At 42.4% G+C, this 19765-nt stretch overlaps 1 protein-coding gene across 1 annotated transcript in view; it reads left to right on the forward strand.

Moving 5' to 3' along the window:
* LOC122540092 (rho guanine nucleotide exchange factor 10-like protein) overlaps positions 1-19765 on the forward strand; it is a 94250-nt gene that overhangs the window by 16536 nt on the left and 57949 nt on the right. The window contains exons 7-13 of the mRNA XM_043675403.1: positions 437-675; positions 1311-1427; positions 7085-7177; positions 8258-8428; positions 14433-14578; positions 17889-18067; positions 19125-19240. Of these exons, the coding sequence (XP_043531338.1) occupies positions 437-675; positions 1311-1427; positions 7085-7177; positions 8258-8428; positions 14433-14578; positions 17889-18067; positions 19125-19240 (1061 nt within the window). The remainder of the gene's footprint in view (positions 1-436; positions 676-1310; positions 1428-7084; positions 7178-8257; positions 8429-14432; positions 14579-17888; positions 18068-19124; positions 19241-19765) is intronic.

Consider the following 19765-nt stretch of genomic DNA (forward strand, 5'->3'; position numbering starts at 1 on the left):
CCTATCTAAACCCCTAATCATCTTATACACCTCTATCAAGTCACCCCTAAACCTTCTTTTCTCCAATGAAAACAACCCCAAGTGCCTCAGCCTTTCCTCATAAGATCTTTCTACCATACCAGGCAACATCCTGGTAAACCTCCTCTGCACCCGTTCCAGTGCCTCCACATCCTTCCTATAGTATGGCGACCAAAACTGCACACAATACTCCAGATGCGGCCGCACCAGAGTCTTATACAACTGCAACATGACCTCAGTACTCCGGAACTCAATTCCTCTACCAATAAAAGCCAGGAAGTTCCTCAACCTGAGCTACAAATCTTCTCCAAACTCTCCAAACTTCTCAAACCACCAGAATGTAATTATCTCAAACTTACCACTACATCACCAGACTTTCATACAATCCCCAATGAATCTGTATTGCCCTAACCAAAAGGATTTCTTGAACATTTCCGAGCATTCCCTCTTCGCTTCCATATTTTCTTTCTCTCCCAGGAATATAAGAAGCCATTGCTGGAAGCAGAGCCAAAGTTGTTGAGTGCAAGGAAGTTACGGGTGGTCTTCTATCGTCTGAAAGAAGTTCTGCAGTGCCACTCTATGTTTCAGATCGCCCTGTCTTCACGGGTAGCTGAGTGGGATACCTCTGAGAAAATTGGAGATCTCTTTGTGGCTTCGGTGAGTGAGAACATGCATCTTTACAGTCTGTTGCATCTCTTCTAAGCTCAGTGTGCTCCCCAGGGCGAGAGTGAGCTGGATTGGCTGTGGTGAGAGTTCAGTGCTTTCTCAAAGCACCACTTGGGTGTTCCTAGTAATATTGAAGGTTTGGTTCACAGCAGCATGAGGACTGTACTTGATTCATCTTGACTGCAGCTATTTTCCCTGGAGCATCAGAGGCTGAGGGGTGATCTGATAGAGGTTTATAAAATTATCAGAGGCATGGATAGGGTGAATAGCCAATGCTTTTTCTTTGGGATGTGGGAGTCTAAAACTAGAGAGCATAAGTCTAAAGTGAGAGGGGAAAGATTTAAAATAGGCCAGCTTTTTCACACAGAGGGTGATGCGTGTACGGAATGAGCTGCCAGAGGAACTGGCAGAGGCTGGTACAATTACAACATTTGAAAGGCATCTGGATTGTATATAAATAGGAAAGGTTTAGAGATAAGGGACTAGATTAATTTAGAATATCTGGTTGACATGGGTGAGTTGGACCCAAGGGTCTGTTTGCCTGCTGTGCATCTTTGTGACTACAAATCACCAGCCTTACCTGCAGCTGTAACGCTGTGGAATTTATACTTTTCTCTTGCTTGCAGTTCTCAAAATCGATGGTGCTTGATGTATACAGTGACTATGTGAATAACTTCACCAATGCTATGGCCCTCATTAAGAAGGCCTGCCTGACTAAACCAGCCTTTCTGGAATTCCTGAAGGTGAGTTGAACTGAAAAGGTGACTTGCTTGCCCTGCAGTTGATCGTTCTGACCATGTACTTTTCAGCTAATTCGCAGGGAGTTTTGGTTTCCTTTCTTCTCAAAGGTTCAACTCATGAGTATAATAATTATTTGAAAATGTGAAAACACATGAAAAGTAGCCTATTATTTTCTCTTATTTTAATAAAAACATTTCTTGGGAGCCTTTCAAAGATACTCAAAGGGGTCTTCTGATACTGACCTTGCGTGTGAACTGAGGCTAGTTGTTTACGTTCTGTCTCCTCTCCGAATTCCTGTTAAATGGATCAGGGGTAGATGGTGAGGTATCAAATTGTGCACACGCATCCTTTTCTTGACATTCTAGATCAATCCACCGAACACTGCATTTCATATCTCTGCCCCCTTTCTGTATTGTTTTCATTTTAACAGAGAAATGCAATGATTGGGGACAGCACGGTGGCTCAGTGGTTAGCACCGCTGCCTCTCAGCAGCAAGGACCTGGGTTCACTTCCACCCTCAAGCGACTGTCTGCGGGAAGTTGGCACGTTCTCCCCATTCCTGCGTCGGTTTCCCCCCCTCGGTCCGAAGACGTGCAGGTTAGGTGGATTGGCCATGCTAAGTTGCACATTGAGTCCAGGGATGTGTAAATTAGGTGGATTAGCTATGGGAAATACAAGGTTACAGAGATAAGGCAGGGGAATGGGTTTGGGTGGGATAGTCTTCAGAGACTCGATGGGCCAAGTGGCCTACTTCCACATTAGGTATTCTATCCTTTCTAATGTCTGTAAGGTCATGTATGTATACTCATACCTGGATACAATGTGACTACTCTCAGATGTGCCATGTTATTCTATCAGATTGATTAATCTTGCATTGAATCTCATGCCACCCATTTCATTTGATCCCAAACAAATCAATTGATTATAACTTACAATGATTAAACTGTACCTGCAGATGAGATCTGACAGTTAAAATGGCAGGTTTACCTGTTTCTATAGGTTATGCTTCCTTATAAGTAGGAATGGAACCTGAGCTACAGTGGTGAGGAATCAGAATGACTAAACTGCCATGAAACTATAGCTCCCTTTTAAAATTATCTTTTGAACTGTATTAAAGAAATGAATAAAACATCAATCTGAGACTGGTAAAGTTAGGAAAAGAAGTGAGTCAAACAGTCAGGGCAGGCAGGAACAAAGCAAAGAAAAAGGTAGGACTGATAAATAAATGCAGTTTAATTTCAATGCAAGAGGCCTGACAGGGAACGCAGATGAACCCAGGGCATGGTTAGTAAGGGAGGCAAGAGAGAAGGGGTGAGTAGCATTTTTGGTAAGGGATAGTATTATGGCTGTACTTAGGATACTCCTGGGAATACATCCAGGGAGGTTATTTGGGTGGAACTGAGAAATAGGAAAGGGATGATCACCTTATTGGGATTGTATTATAGACCCCCTAATAATCAGTGGGAAATTGAGAAACAAAATTATAAATTTATAAGAGTTATCTGTAAGAATAATAGTGATTATGGTAGGGGATTTTAACTTTCCAAACATTGACTGGGACTGCCATAGTGTTAAGGGTTTAGATGGAGAGGAATTTGTTAAGTTGTACAAGACAATTTTCTGATTCAGTATGTGGATGTACCGACAAGAGAAGGTGCAAAACTTGACCTACTCTTAGGAAATAAGACAGGACAGGTGACTGAGGTGTCAGTGGAGGAGCATCCGGAGGAAACCCACAGACACAGGGAGAATGTGCAAACTCCACACAGTCACCCGAGGCTGGAATCAAACCTGGGACCCTGGTGCTGTGAGGCAGCAGTGCTAACCACTGAGCCATTGTGCCACCCCAATCACGAGAGTCCAAAAACCATATAATCCTGTTCAGGTAAAAGACAAAGCTGGTAGGTGTAATGAATGCTGGATGATTAGAGAAATTGTGGGTTTGGTCAAACTAAAGAAGGAAGCATATGTTCAAGTATAGACAGCAGAGATCAAGTGAATCATTAGAGTATAAAGACAGCAGGACTATACTTAAAAGGGAAATCAGGAGGGCAAAAAGGGTACATGAAATAGCTTTGGCAAATAGGGGTAAGGACAATCCAAAAGGATTTTATAAATATATTAAGGACAAAAGGGTACTATGGTGAGAATAAGGCCCCTCAAATATCAGCAAAGCGACCTTTGTGTGAAGCCAGAGAAGATGGGGGAGATACTAAATGAGTATTTGGCATCAGTATTTACTGTGGAATAGGACATGGAAGATATAGAATGTAGGGAAATAGATGGTGACATCTTGAAAAATGTCCATACTATAGAGGAGGTGGTACTGGTTGTCTTGAAAGACTTAAAAGTAAATAAATTGCCAGGAACTGATCAGGTTTCCCTAGTTTCCCCACAGAGTTCTAGGGTACATGATTGCTACGCCCCTTGCTGACATATTTGTATCATCGATAGTCACAGGTGAGGGCCGGAAGACTGGAGGTTGGCTGAAGTGGTGCCACTGTTTAAGAAAGGTGGTAAGGACAAGCCAGGGAACTATAGACCGGTGAGCCTGATGTCTGTGGTGGGCAAATTGTTGGAGGGAATCCTGAGGGACAGGATTTACATGCATTTGGAAAAGCAAGGATTGATTAGGGATAGTCAACATGGAAGATCATGTCTCACGAACTTAATTGAGTTTTTGAAGAAGTAACGAAGAGGATTGATGAGGGCAGAGCATTGGACGTGATCTATATGAATTTCAGTAAGGCGTTCGACAAGGTTCCTCATGGGAAACTGGTTAGCAAGATTAGATCTCATGGATTACAGGGAGAACTAGCCATTTGGATACAGAACTGGCTCGAAGCTAGAAGACAGGGTGGTGGTGGATACTTGATTTTCAGACTGGAGGCCTGTGACCAGTGGAGTGCCATAAGGATCGGTGCTGGGTCCACTACCTTTTGTCATTTACATAAATGATTTGGATGTGAGCATAAAAGGTATGGTTAGTAAATTTGCAGATGACACCAAAATTGGAGGTGTACTGGACAGCGAAGAAGATTACCTCAGATTACAACAGGATCTGGACCAGATTGGCCAATGGGCTGAGAAGTGGCAGATGGAGTTTAATTTTGATAAGTGTGAGGTGCTGCATTTTGGAAAGGCAGATCAGAGCAGGACTTATACACTTAATGGTAAGGTCCTGGGGAGTGTTGCTGAACAAAGAGACCTTGGAGTGCAGGTTCATAGCTCCTTGAAAGTGGAGTTGCAGGTAGATAGGATAGTGAAGGCGGCATTTGGTACGCTTTCCTTTATTGGTCAGAACATTGAGTACAGGAGTTGGGAGTTCATGTTGCAGCTGTACAGGACATTTCAGAATATTGCGTGCAATTCCGACCTCCCTCCTATCGGAAGGATGTTGTGAAACTTGAAAGAATTCAGAAAAGATTTACAAGGACGTTGCGAGGGTTGGAGGATTTGAGCTATGGGGAGAGGCTGGGGCTTTTTTCCTGGAGCATGTGAGGCTGAGGGTGACTTTACAGAGGTTTATAAAATCATGAGGGCCATAGATAGGATAATTTGACAAGGTCTTTTCTCTAGTAGGTAAGTCCAGATCTAGAGGGCATAGGTTTAGGGTGAGAGAGGACAAGTATGAGCTGCTCATTCCCTTAGGTCTCTTTTATACTTGTCCTCTCTCACCCTAAACCTATGCCCTCTAGATCTGGACTTACCTACTAGAGAAAAGACCTTGTCAAATTATCCTATCTATCCTATCTATGGCCCTCATGATTTTATAAACCTCTGTAAAGTCACCCTCAGCCTCACATGCTCCAGGAAAAAAGCCCCAGCCTCTCCCCATAGCTCAAATCCTCCAACCCTCGCAACGTCCTTGTAAATCTTTTCTGAATTCTTTCAAGTTTCACAACATCCTTCCGATAGGAGGGAGGTCGGAATTGCACGCAATATTCTGAAATGTCCTGTACAGCTGCAACATGAAAGGAAGTGGTGGAGGCGAGTACAATTGCAACATTTAAAAGGCGTCTGGATGGATGGATGTATGATTAGGAAGGATTTAGAGGGATGTGGGCCAAGCTGGCAAATGGGATTAGATTAGGTTGGGACATCTGGTCGGCATGGACGAGTTGGACCGAAGGGTCTGTTTCAGTGCTGTACATCTCTGATTCTATAACTAATGAATAAATGGATCATTAAATTGACAAATTTAAATAAAGAACAGCCAAGGGGCACTGTAACAAAAATTGAAGGCTGTAAAGAACACTTACCATTTATGAATAACGCTATCAAAGCTGCTAATTGACTTCAGCCCCTAAGTACCCACTGGTCGTAGAAACTTCAACCAATGCCATGGAAGTTGCCGCCTTCCTCCCCTGGTGTACCTGGGCTCAAATGTAGCCAGGGTAATGGGACAGGCAGTGGGCTGAATGGCCTCCCCCCAACCATCACTGCTTGTATCTGTCAATAAGACATTGTGCCCAGCTTCAGGGGCAGGTTAATGAGGAGGGGTCTATTTTCTAACTTCTCATGCAGAACTAAGCAGACCATTAACTGACTTCACAAATTCACAACCCCTTAAAGGAGCACTATATCTTAACCAAACATTACGAAGTAAACCTATCTAATTTGGGAGCAAATACAATTTCTGGGGCTGATAATGCACAGGCCCTTATTTATAAATGCTCAAGATACTTGATTAAAATTCCCCTCTGTTTATCCTCGACCTAAACAATTCAGCCAACTTAACATTGGCCTTGAGACAAAATGGTGAGATCCTATTGAAGCCAACTGTTGTACGTCTTCTTGCTAAAACTTGGCTGGGTTCAGCTTCCTCATCACAGATGGTCCACCAAACCTACCGTTCACTGGCTCAGTGCCACACCAGATACAAACAAGCAGAATTTCTTTCAATTTGCTTTTGTTTTGAAAGGGGAAATAGTTGTGACTTTCTTTTTTCCTTTTTTTTTGTAGAAAAGAAAATTAAATGTCCCCAATTGTAGTTATAAAGAGAGTGTGAGGCTTCATTTGAAATGTTCAAATGTGGGATTTTGAATATTCTCGGTGAGGAATCCTTGGGATTGATTCCACTAGGGGGCGGCAAATCCCATCTTTTGTGCCTCATTGCAACAGAAAGCAGCCACTTTGGAAAATGCAAGTGATTCGTTGCTCATTTAAATGAATTAATGCCAAGTCGTTAAACATTTCATGTCCTGTATTAATCTTCTAAAGAATGCAATGTCTAATTCAGCAGCTCCAATTGCACTCTGTTCAGAAGCAATTAGTTGTATTGTGGCTCTCTTCAGATAAGCTGTCAAAACTGAGACAGTCTGAGATCCAATGGTGCTTCAGTCAGGTGGTTGCACTGACTGCTGGTCCTGTGCATTCCTTTCCTATCGCCATAACAACCTGCAGAGTCCAGTTGGAAAATAGAATTACATTTCCTTAGACCTCTATTTTGGAGAGTTGGCTTTTGGGCAGGGATTGTGACTTTGGCCCTCGGAATTTCGAACATCTAGCATAATGTTGCTGTTACAATGTTTTCTTCCAGTGCTAATATACTGTGCAACCTTTGGAAGTGCAGAAGTTCCAACAGGAACACAATTGGCAAATGGTATAGTTAATGGAAGTGGCAAACGACTGACTGACTGTGTCTGATCTTTGACAGCGGAAACAAGCCTCTAACTCTGACCGGATAACACTCTATGGGTTGATGGTGAAGCCAATCCAACGATTCCCACAGTTTATTCTATTACTTCAGGTGAGGACAAATTAAACCTGACTGTGACTAATCGCTACTTCGTTCTCATCAATCAGATTAAAATGGTGTCAAAATCTGTCCTGTTTAAATGTGTAAATTCATGGTCTTCACAGTCTTGTTCCGAGGGTGTGAGGCTGAATCCCTGGTCTGCACTGAGTTAGTTTGAACCTGCAATGGCTGTGGATTTGGGGTGTCAGTGGGGATCGTGAGTGGGAGAAATTGGACTTCTTGCTTCTGATGGCCAGAACTGTCCAAGGTTGGCATGAAATGTGGAAGATTGGAGTGTGAGAAACAAGGTTTTATGTTTAACACCATTGCCCAGTGATGTGCTATTGGTGGTGATCTTTGGGTATGGGCAGAATGGGATTCAATGTACATAAGGCCCACCACATCTCGGTTTTTATATATGCTTTAGGAATTTATATCTTTTACAGGAAAATGAAATGTAATTTGCAATTAATCTCTTACTGATTGTGGCTAAAATTACTTCTTCGGCCATTATTTCCTGTGGATGACCCTTACAAAGCTGGGTTTTTAAAAAAAATTTGTTTGGGATGAGGGCGCCACTGGCTAGGCCTCATTGCCCATTTTCCCCTTAATGCCCATCCCAGAGGGCCGCTAAGAGTCACCCACATTGCTGTGGGTCTGGAAGGCAGTTTCCTTCCCCAAAGAACATTCGTGAACCAGATGGATTTTCCCAACAATGACAATAGATTAAACTCATAATTCCAGATTTTTTTAATAACTGAATTTCAAATTCCACCATGTGCAGCTGTGGGGTTTGAACCTGGGTTGCCAGGGCATTACCTGTGTTTCTGGATTAACAGTCCAGTGATAATACCACTTGGCCTTCACCTTCCCTTGGAGAGTGCAAGAGCATAAATGTTTGAGAAATGGTTAAAGCTCACTCCCACTCCTTTGATCAGTATTGATTCTGGGTGGGATTTCCCCGATTAATTACCCTCCCAGGTTCTGTTGAAGAGATGTAGCGGACTCATTCATCTGCCTTCTAACTTTTGGATGCTAATGGGTTCTATTCTTGCCTCCTGTAATTCTGACTGCCCATGCTGCTGATCCCAGGACATGCTGAAGAATACACCGAAAGGCCATGCTGACCGGCTGTCCTTGCAGCTTGCCCTGACTGAGCTGGAAACACTGGCTGAGAAGCTTAATGAGCAGAAGCGGGTCGTAGATCAGGTGGCGGAGATTCAGCAACTGGCGAAGAGTGTTGGAGACCGCACCCTCAACAAGGTCAGAAACTATGGTGACTGTTCTTGTGCCAAATGGGCTTTGTGTAAACTCATACAATCACCAGCCGGTCGCATATAATCAATGTTAGTAGTGGAACGGTATGTGGGCAGTCCTCCAGGTCTACACTGTGATGGTATGGATTGCAAACCAAGACTCACCAACACTGGATTTGCAACACAGCGAAATTAAACCATTGATGATCCTCTAAATGACCCAATTGCTCAGACTTGAAGAATAACAGATACCTGACGGCCCACATTTATAATTTAAGCAAAAAATAACATATTTTATTCACACCATAACTTCAGTAAAGATAAACAAAAGATAATTAATGTCAATTATTTAAACCCAGTCTTCTTTGATTGTAATCCCCACTCTGTCACAGACAGACACATTATCCCTATTTTCTGTCACTTGCCACTCTACCAGTTTTCCAGCCATGTCAATAATCTTAGTTAAGTCTGTTATGTGGGTCTTTACTAAATACCTTCTAGAATTCCATATCAGCAACATCCACTGACATTCCCTTGTACACTACCTTTGGCACCTCTTCAAAAGATTCAGTGAGGTTTATCAGGTATGACTCGTCTGTCATGAATCCATGCTGGCGTGTCCTTGATTAACTGAATTTTCAAGGTGTTCAGTTACCCCATCCTTGATTACCGAATCTAACAATATCCCCATCATAGATGTTAGACCTACTGGTTTGTAATTCCCTGCGTTTCCTCTTTTGCTCTTGTTAAAAAGTGGAGTGACATGCAATTTTCCAATCCAGAGGAATGACTCCTGTATCTAGGGAGCTCTGGGAGATTATCATTCGGGTGTCTACAATGTGTTGTCCTACTTCCTTTAATAGCCCCTGATGGAAACCGTCAGATCCTCGGGATTTGGCACTTTTAATTCCATTGGTTTCCTAGTTACTGCCATTTTACTTCTGGTAATTTTATTCAGATCCCATTCGCAATCTACTATAAGCTTCTTTGGGACTTCTGGCAAGCTATTTTCCTTTTCTCCTGTAAATACTGAGGCAAACTAATTAATCAACCTGTCTGCCGTTTCCCCGTAGTCATTGACAATAATTCCACTTTCGGTTTTTATTGAGCCAACATTGCTCCTGACCACCAGCTTTCCCTTTTATGTGACTAGAAAATTTCTTATTGCTTTTGATGTGCTTAGCAAGAATCCTTTCACAATTTTGTTTCGAAGTTCATATAAGCTGCTTTGTGGGCCTTTGCTTGTCTTTGCATCTTTCCCATTCGGCAGGATTTGTGCTGGTTTTTTTTGCATTTTTATAAGTCCTTTCATTTAGATTTATGCTGTTCCTTAGTTGTCTGTGGTTGTTTCTCCCTTGAAGTTGAGCTTTTCCACTCCGGGGTATAAGTTGGTTTTGTATTGTGCCAAATGTTTCTTTAAACATCCTCTACTGGTTTTCAGGTGTTTTTACCCATTAGCACATTTTCCCAGTTTACTGTCTCGACTTTTAGATGGGTGTTTGGGAAAAAAAAAACCATGATTGCACCACATTAATCCATTAATAGCGAGTGTGCTGGCCCATGTATGTTTAACAGCCAGCCCTGTTTAAAGCTGAGGCTGTGGGATGATCATACTGCTGTTCGTTTGGAATTATCCCAGCTTCTTGTATTCAAATTGGCTGCTGCAATTTCCCACAGGCTGACAGGTGAGGACACTGCAGTAGTCTCCATTGGCTGTAAAGTTCTGTGAACAGCATTGGTCATTTGGGCTGTGTACGTGCAAGCCGTTCTTTTGTTGAAGAGGCAATGTGAAGGGGAAGTAGCAGAAGGAAGGAAGAATTCAGGATAAATTACAAACCACCTCTTTTAGTCATCCATTTATCATCCCTCCTTTAGGCTAAGCAGCTTTTAAAATTATATCTATGGCAGGCCTGTTATTTTAACTGGGCAGAACTCTTGAGGAGGAGGAGGTCAACAGCAAATCCCATGAGTGGAGATTGTCAATTGGAGAGCTGTGCTAGGAAGTAGGGTAAAGGGTTTAGAGATTTGGAAAATTATATTTTGTGCAGTTGCTTCTGTTAGTACATATACCCAGAATGATTATCCACTTCTTTTTCTGTTCGTTCTTTCTTTCTTTTTCTCTCTCTCTCTCTCTCTCTCTCTTCGTCTCTCTCTGTTTCTCTTCCACCTTGTTCCCCTCCCCTGAAACGTGCTGCTGGAACTACCGGCATTTTCCTCCACTGAGAACTTTTGTTCCATTTGCACAATTTAGAAACCAAGCACAAGAATATCAGCTGATTATCTGGGTTGGCAATATTCCGCAAATTAGAGACACTTCATTCGCCTCCAAATTTTACTTGTTATACAAGGCAGGCAATTTAGTTCAAGGACGGCATTTTGCCCCTTGATTGAGTTGTTCAGTGACCGATTGAATGGGGTCTGTAGCAAAAAGACTGTGCCTTTTGTGTCTGGAATCCATTTAAACTAAAAGCCTCTAATCAGCGGTCCTGTGATGCGCTGCCCATCCAGTGCGGTATAGCATCATAATCATCACACTAGCCCAAAGTTTGATACCTACATTGAGCCAAGTTACCGGCAGGGCAGTCGCATTTCTGTTTGTGATTTTCAGGCCCCTGGACAGAGGAAGGGAGTAATCAGCCAGTGATTACTTCTACCAGTGTTACTTCTACAAAGTGCAGGAACTCAAACTTTACTGCACTGATTGTGCACAGAAATACAAAAGACCTGCACATGTGAGCAAATGCACTCTCGAAATAAATTGTGACGTTCACTCCTGTAATCTTATTCACTGACCCCTGCTGTTGTGTGTAGTTTGAATGAAATAAGAAGTTGGTTGACTGGTGTCCATAATCTGGCAGTGTTCACCTTCTGTAAATTCTTATATAATTAATTGCCATCTCGCTTCAGAAGTGAGGGCACTTGCCAATGTGTTGGGAAGCTGTTATACTGGCAGTGTGTAGGCATTGGCAGGGCATCTCTTGAATAGGGACAGTGGGTGCTGGCTTGGACAGCAGGCAGCAAATAGTAAGCAGGTGGACAGTGTACGGCTGGCTGCCCCATCGCTCAAGCTGACCAGGGTGAGCTCTCTTGGTGCTGATGGGGGTTCGGGTGTCAGGTTGTCCTCTGTGTGGTTCAGTCGGACGTCAGCACATTTACCAACCATGCCGAGAGATGAGCTGAGGTGTAGCTTTTCTGTGCCGGCTAGCATTTTGTATGTGGCGATGTGCTGCATTTTGACTGGTGTAATTAACATAATGTGCACGGCGAACTGCTGAGTGCAGAGTAGTGGTGCCCTTTCTAAGATTATGCAATACCTCTTCTAAATGTAAATTAGGCTCGAAGAAGGTTGTGCTCTACCAGGTGTTCATGGCTACCCAGCAGCTACATCATAAAATACAGTATTATAAGAATTTTAATAGTATAAGCTTGCAGTATTGACATTTGATTATTTAATAAGCGAGCAATTGACCTCCTGCACACATGGTCTAACAATGTGACATTGCCTTCACACGCCAGTGAGTCTGACTGCATTGGATTTGTTGACAAGTGGCTTACGTCAGAGTCTTAGATGATGAGCAAATTTGATGGCATTTGTGTGAATGGCACAGACTTTATTAAAATCTAGGAGAAAAGGAACTTTGAGAAATGCTGAATGAGTTTGAAGGCATTGTTTTACAGTGATGTTGTATTATATACATGTACGATGGCAAAACCATCGAAAGTGTTCACGAAAAGTGTTCTTAAAATGCTGATTTCTATTGCGTGTTAGGAGCTGCTAAACAGTATAGTGATTTTAATCAATCAGGCTGCTTTATTGATAGGTTAATTAATGAGTTAATTAATCGCCATTCTTCACACACTGTACAGTGACATACCTGGGTTCAGTTCCAGCGACCCGAAGCTAATCTCTCCAGTGCATTGTCCAAGTAGCTATTCATCAAATATAAATGTGGATAGTGAACCTCAGTAACTATTCGCTATGGGATGCATAACTGCAGAAACCAGTTTTGGGTTCACCAACATGCACTTTATCATCCCGGTCACTGTTCAGCTTTCGAGTATGAGAACCTGATGGTTTTTAATTCTCTCTGTTTCGCTTGGCTAATGCACCAAACAGGTTGGTGGTTAAATCTGGCACCTTGAAAATCTGTAAGACTCAACCTTATGATCAGTCAATGGGAGGAATAGGAAAGAGCTATATATAATCATAGAAACATAGAAAATAGGAGCAGGCTATCCAGTCTAATCGTAGCTGATTATCCTACTCCGTCTTGTGTTTCCACTTTCTCCCCATGCCCTTTGATCCATTTAGCCCGCAGACCAATACCTAACTCCTTAAAATCATACATTATGGGAACAGACCCTTCAGTCTAACCAATCCATGCTGAACATAATTCCAAACTAAACTAGCCCCACCTGCCTGATCCTGGTCCATATCCCTCCAAACTTTTCTTATTCATGTGTCCATCCAAATGTCTTTTAAATGTTGTGACTGTACTCTCATCCACCACTTCCACAGGAAGTTCATTACATCCTCTGTGTAACAAAACATTTGCCATGTTTATACCTTTTTTTTAAAACCTGTCCTCTCACCTTAAAACTGTGCCCCCTAGTCTTGAAATCCCTTATGTTGGGGAAAAGACAGCAACCGATAACTCTAGCAGGTCGCCTCTCAACTTCCTATTTCCCAGTGAAAAAAGTTCCAGCTTATCCAGCCTTTCTTTATAACATCTCTTCTGAACCCGCTCCAGCTTGATGATATCCTTCCTATAACTGGGCGACCAGAACTGGACACAGTATTCCAGAAGTGGCCTCACCAATGTCCTGCACAACCTCAACATGACTTCCCAACTCCTAAACTCAAAGGACTGAGCAATGAAGGCAAGCATGCTAAACACCTTTTTGACCACCCTGAATATATGTGATGCGGACTTCAAAGAATGACATACCTGCACTCTAGGTTCCTCTGTTCTACAGCACTACCCAAGGCCCACCATTAATTGTATAAGCTGCACCCTTGTTTGTTGCACCAAAATGCAATACCTTGTGTGCATCCTGATTGAAATTCATCTGCCATTTTTCAGTCCATTAACCCATTTGATCAAGATCCCTTTTGTAATCTTAGAAAACCTTCTTCACTGTTTACTAAGCCACACATTTTGCTGTCGTTTGCAAACTTACTCACCATGCCTTCCATATTCTCATCCAAAGCAAAAGAGGATCCAGAACTGATCCCTGTGGAATACCTCTGGTCACAGGCCCCCAGTCCAATAAAATAACCCTCCACCATTACTTTCTGTCTCCTGCCATTAAGCCAATTATGTATCTAATTACGAAGCGCATCCTGAATCCCATGTGACCTAACTGTACTAATTAGTCTTTACTAAAATCCAAATAAACAACTTCTACTCCTCTTCCATCATCAATCTTTTAAATAATTTCCTCAAAGAACTCAATCAAGGTTGTGAGATATGATTATCATCACACAAAATCATGTCACTATCCCAAATCAATTTTTGCCCCTCTAAATGTCCATAAATCACCTCCAACAATTTACACCTTCCTGAAGAAGGGCTCATGCCCGAAACGTCAATCCTCCTGCTCCTTGGATGCTGCCTGACCTGCTGCGCTTTTCCAGCAACACATTTTCAGCTCCAACAATTTACCCATAAGCTAAGTCAGGCTCTTCTTGAAAATATTCAATGTGTTGTCTCCACTGCTCTCTGCGGCAGAGAAATTTATAGGCTCACCACTCTCTGGGTGGAGGCGTTTCTTCTCTCATCTTAAATGCCTTGCACTGTATCCTTAGACTGTGAACTCCCCCACCCTGAGCAAATCACCCTTCTTTTTAAGTTGTAAATTTTTCATGTCCAGTGCACAGGCAAGGTTTTCAAATGGATATGAATTGTAAGCTGCTCCCATTCCAGATTATTTATTAATTTATAACCTCCCATCACAGAAAGCCAAACTGCTGTGCCTATGGTTTTCAGTGTCTTCTGATCCTGTTGCAGTTGTTAAGTTCTGGCCAGCGGCAGCTTGTCCTATGTGAGACTCTGACCGAGACGGTTTATGGAGAGAAGGGACAGATCCTCAAATCCAAGGAGCGCCGTGTATTCCTGCTCAACGATCTGCTTATTTGTGCCAACATCAATGTAAAGTAAGTACATTATGCTGTCAATCATGATACAGCTTATGAGCTGCTGGTATTCCCTCCCACTCGCCTTTACAAAGAGTCCTTGTTAAACTGGCTGCTCCATTTCTCTCTGGACCCCATTTATCATCTGATGTTGTCCAAACAAATTGCTATTCCCACTCCCTGTTTCTTGCTGCCTTGGAAATGGTGGAATGTAAGTGCGATTGGTAAATGATTTGTCCAATGTTGCTTCTGCTCTCCTGATTCCTGTGCCTTGACAGACTCTTAATGCTGTGGCAAATCTTTGACTATGGGCTTGATTACTGCCATGTAGGAGGTGAAACCATAGATCCTACACTTCTACTTAGGCCTTTTCTCTTGCTGTTAGGGAGCTGAGATAAACTTGTCTCTTAAAATAATTTCCTTACTTTATTTCTCACTGGAGGACAATAGAGTGAGTCATGTTGAATCAATTCCACCCTCAGTGAACATCCCACAGTCAGATAAGTGATGCCTAGAGGCCACCAGGTAAAGATCTACTAAGGGAGGTGAGTGAAGGTGATTTTTGTTTTTAAATGTTAATGAATGAAATGTGGACATCACTGACTGGGTTGGTATTTACTGCTCATCCTGAATTGCCCTGAATCAGATGGTGAAATGCTTTCTTGAATGACTGCAGTATGTGAGAGGTAATAGATCCACAGTGCTGTTCAGAAGGGAGTTCCTGAATTTTGATTTGATTTATTATTGTCACATGTACCTTGGTACAGTGAAAGATTTTGCGTGCGTACAGGCAGATCATACCACATGAAGCGCGTTAGTGTGATAGAGGAATACAGTGTTATGGCTGCCGAGCAGGTAAACAAAGAGCAAGATCAATATTAAGTTTAAAATTTGAGAGGTCCATTCAGAGTTTAATAAGTGGGTAAGAAGTTGTTCTCTCATCTGTTGGGATGTGTGTTTAAGCTTCTGTATCTTCTGCCTGATGGAAGAGGGTATAACTGGGTTGGGAAGGGTCTTTGATTATATTGGTTGCCTTCTGGAGACTGTAAGAAGTGTAGATGGAAGTTTGGGTTGTGTGATGGTTCGCATCTGTTTGTAGTTTCTTATGGCAACAACAGTGAAGGATTGGTAAAATGTTTTCAAACTGGGATTGTATGTGGTTTAGAGGGGAACTTGTGGATGGTGGCATTCTCAGTCCTTCCAAATGGTAGTGATTGTGAGTCTCGAAAGTGCTGTTGAAGAAGTCTTTGATGAGTTAGTGCCATACAGTCACTTTTGTGCACTAGCTTAAAGCCCAGCCCAGAATTTGTTGAATGACATTCAACCTTTCTGGTGGTTAGCTATAAAAGTTGTAAGGGCAGCCCATGTTTGAGAGACATAAAATGGCCAACAAGAGTTAAACAGAATAAAACGGCCTGCTCCAGGATTAAAACACAACATGGTCGACAAGGCAGAAGTAGAATTAAACAGCCTGCTCCAGCATTTAAGTGAAACATAACGTCCCTTTGAACAGGGCTACTCCAAGGTGAACGGGAGACCCTACAAGCAACCATCCGAGACTTATAAGAGGGTGCCTAAGGAATGATAAGTGATTGATTCCAGCCTCATTCCAGTCCCATTAAGTGAACAGCACCAGTTAGAACAAGGGGTGTAAACCTCAGCCCATGAACCAGCCAACCTAACTCATTAAGCAGCTGAGAAAACAACAAATAAAGTTATTTTGTAGTAATTAGTTGTTTCTTTTGAAGTTACTCACAATATTAAGAAATACTTTCTAGTTAAAGATTCTTCAGATAATCATAGATTTCAACATCAGTATAGATATACATATAACCAAAGTATAATAGAAGCATTAGGGGAAAAACGTTTAAACCTAAGATGTAAAAGTTAATTAGTCTCAAGAAACACTTTATTTTATCTCTAAAAAGATGCCTGGTATGCTTTGAATGAAATAGATTGTTTGCAATTTATTGGTGACAAACTGCTAACAGTAGAAGCAGAGGTATAACTTGACACTCTATGACTAACTTTATAACAGAACGTAATATTACGAATCTTATTGCAGTTAGCTAAAACCAACTGCCGTTTGTATTTTTTATATCCGTAAATGAGATAGTAGAAAATATAAGAGGAATAACAAAATGTGATTGAGATAGCATAGAGATAACAGAATTCAAACTGTCCTTGGAGATAAGCAAGTCTGGGACAGAGCCAAAGGAGTGTAAGCAATAACTTTGGAATGTGAATTAATAGGATGCACAGCAAGATCCCAAAGCCAGGAGATTATATGTTGTTAAACACCATGAGATCATTGGTGGTGGGGGTGGGCTTGGGGGTGTGTGGGGTTACAATCTTACAAAAGTGAGCTGACTGTCAGTCAGAGCTGACGATTGACCTACGGCAGGTAATCATTTCTGATGTGACACTGATTAATGATTTGGGGTGGCAATATCACAAAAGTTCAGCATTGAGCTCTTTTCTGAACTTGAGATTTATGTAAAGGGAGCTCTAAGTCAATAACTTGCCATGTGACACCTGACCTGAAACATGCTATGATAGAAAAAGGTCCTTTGTGAGCATTTGTGGTGAGCCCAGATTTTACAGTGAAAGTGGTCTACTACTGTGCCATAAGGGAGCAAAACCTCAGTCTGAAATTGTGGTGAACTGATAACTATTTTTAAACTTTTGCGTTTCTCCTCTGTACACGTATGCAAGATTTCAGAATTGCTGTAAACACTTCTTCATATACCTCCTTTGAACTACTTTTGTTAAAATGTATTCGACATGGCTTTTTCCACTGGGTTCAGTGCACTGATGCATTTGCACCTCAAAGCTGGAAGGTCATTGATGCAATCTTCCAATCTCTGGGTGTCTGATGTGGGGATGTTGCCAAGCTTATAGTCAATCCCATTATTCCTGGATTCAACTGAGGAGAAGAACTAATTGAGTATTGTGCCCTGTGTCCAGAACAGCACAGTGAGTCCTCCCTGAAAGTGAAGACAAATGGGCATTGATTGGTCTTGGTTGTGATATTCTTGATGGGTAAAGAGTTTGCCAGCATTGTCCAGGAGAGTACACCCAGAATGCAATGAAATTAGGTTGCCCAGGACCTGTGTTACTGGTGGAGTTGTTGTCCGTCAATAGAAAGTGTAATCAGAGTGCTTAATGGGCTGGACTGCCTTATTTTGTTCTGTTAATTCAGGAGCTGGCATGCAGTGTTTTAATCTACTGCATCGCGAAGCTGGAATTTATCTGGGTTTCATTTCTGGTTAGGTAATAATACGAGAGTATGTGATAGTATTTAATTCCTGTTCCATAACCTCTGTTCCAGGAGTCAGCCAGACATTGGCAGTCTGGTTCCTGTCGGCCCGAAATACACTGTGAAATGGAGCACCCCACTGCTGCAGGTTCAGGTGGTGGAGGTTGGCCTAGAAGGGAAAGGGTACAACAAGGATACAATTATCTTTCAGCATCCAGGGAGCAAAAAGACCTCGTCTACCTCTCTATCAAGTAAGTCTGGGCTTGCTGTGGATCTGCCAAATTGGAAATTCCCTTCAACAGAGTGCCTGGTAAAATTGAAGCCTGTGGGATTAATGGAACAGTGACTGCATGGTTGCAAAAAAAACCCAAAAATGGGCCACGGGTGTAATAATCGATGGTGATTTTAATGATCTGAGATGCACTGTCTCATAGGATGGTGGAAGGAGATTCAGCAAGAGTTTTCAAAGGGGAATTGGATTATAGTTGAATTCCAAAAACTTTGTCGCTCTGAGGAAATGTCCAGGCTTCCTAACTCCTGTCCATCAACTACAAGGCATATTCAGGATTGTGAAAGAATAATCCCCACTTGCCTGGATGCTTGCATCACTCTCAACACCATCCAGGACAAAGCAACCCACTTGATGAGTGCCCCATCCAGAATCTTCCATATTCACTACCTTCAATGCATAATGGCAGCAGTGTGAACCATTCCCAAGATGCACTGCAGAAATTCACCAAGACTCCTAAGATAGCAGCTTCCAACCCATAACCACTACTTAGAAGTCCAAGCGTAGTAGGCACCATTGACTGCAAGTTCCCCTCCAAACCCCACACTGTCTTGACTATATTGCATTCTTTCACTGTTGCCGGAACATAATCCTGGAGCCTCCTTCTTGGCAGCAGTGCGGATGTTCCTACATCACAAAGACTGCAGTGGTTCAATTTGACAGCTCAGAGGCCCTCTTTCTCTCGGGCAATTGGAACAAATATAGCTATGAACAAATTTTAAAAAATATGCCACAGCAACAGAATCCAGTGTGGAAGCCCTGCACCTTCCAAACTGGCCAAGTTTTCAATAATGTGTCAGACTTGCCATGGAGAATGGAAATTCGGTTAAGGTACCCAAGGGCAGCAGATAATCCAGAATCAGTGTCTTCAGGAATGGACTATTGTACGTGAGAGAGCACAGTGTGCACAGGCGTGCATTGGTTGCCTGCTCGTGGGCTGGATTTCTGATATTCCTGTAAGTTTTCTGTAAGCTGTTGGAACACTCCACTCTTGAATATGTTTTGCTTTTCTTTCACAGGCAAGATTTATATGGGCCCCCCACGGCTTTACCAAGAGCTTCAGGAATTGCAACAAGATCTTACTGTTGTGAACCAGATATCACAGCTCATCAGCACACTTCATGGCACTTATCAGGTATGACCCTTGAACTCTTGAATTTCCAACGACAGTGTGAACTCTGAATTTCCAAACCACTTTTGGCTTTCTTTCCTCTGTTACATCAGGGCATCATTTTTGTAATGGGTGGAAAAATAGGGCTGTGGCCATTTTAAAAAAAATTCCCACTCTGACATCTGTCTCGACCGGAAGAGCTCCCTCTGCCTTATTGTGAGGATCGTTTGTGACTGAGTGACGGATGCATGCTCCATCTCAATGGAAGAGATGCTGGAAGGTGTCACTGTCCATCCATCCCAGAAAGTGGGATGGCTCCTCTAAGCAGATACTGTTTATTGAAGATTTATGGGTGACAAGATCATTCCCCTGTCATGGATAATGACCTAAGACATGCCCAAATAGTAGCAATAGTTTACTTCCAGGATGATGTTTGAGGACTTTTTCTGTCTTCTACTGTATTGACAGGGAGGAAGGTGTTGAAGCAATTTGCTACAGCTCATGCTGGGCCCTGCACAATTCTGCTGTGTTCTTTTTTTAAAAAAAAAG

The sequence above is a fragment of the Chiloscyllium plagiosum genome, chromosome 34, assembly GCF_004010195.1.
Source record: "Chiloscyllium plagiosum isolate BGI_BamShark_2017 chromosome 34, ASM401019v2, whole genome shotgun sequence".
In the NCBI taxonomy this organism is placed as follows: domain Eukaryota; kingdom Metazoa; phylum Chordata; class Chondrichthyes; order Orectolobiformes; family Hemiscylliidae; genus Chiloscyllium; species Chiloscyllium plagiosum.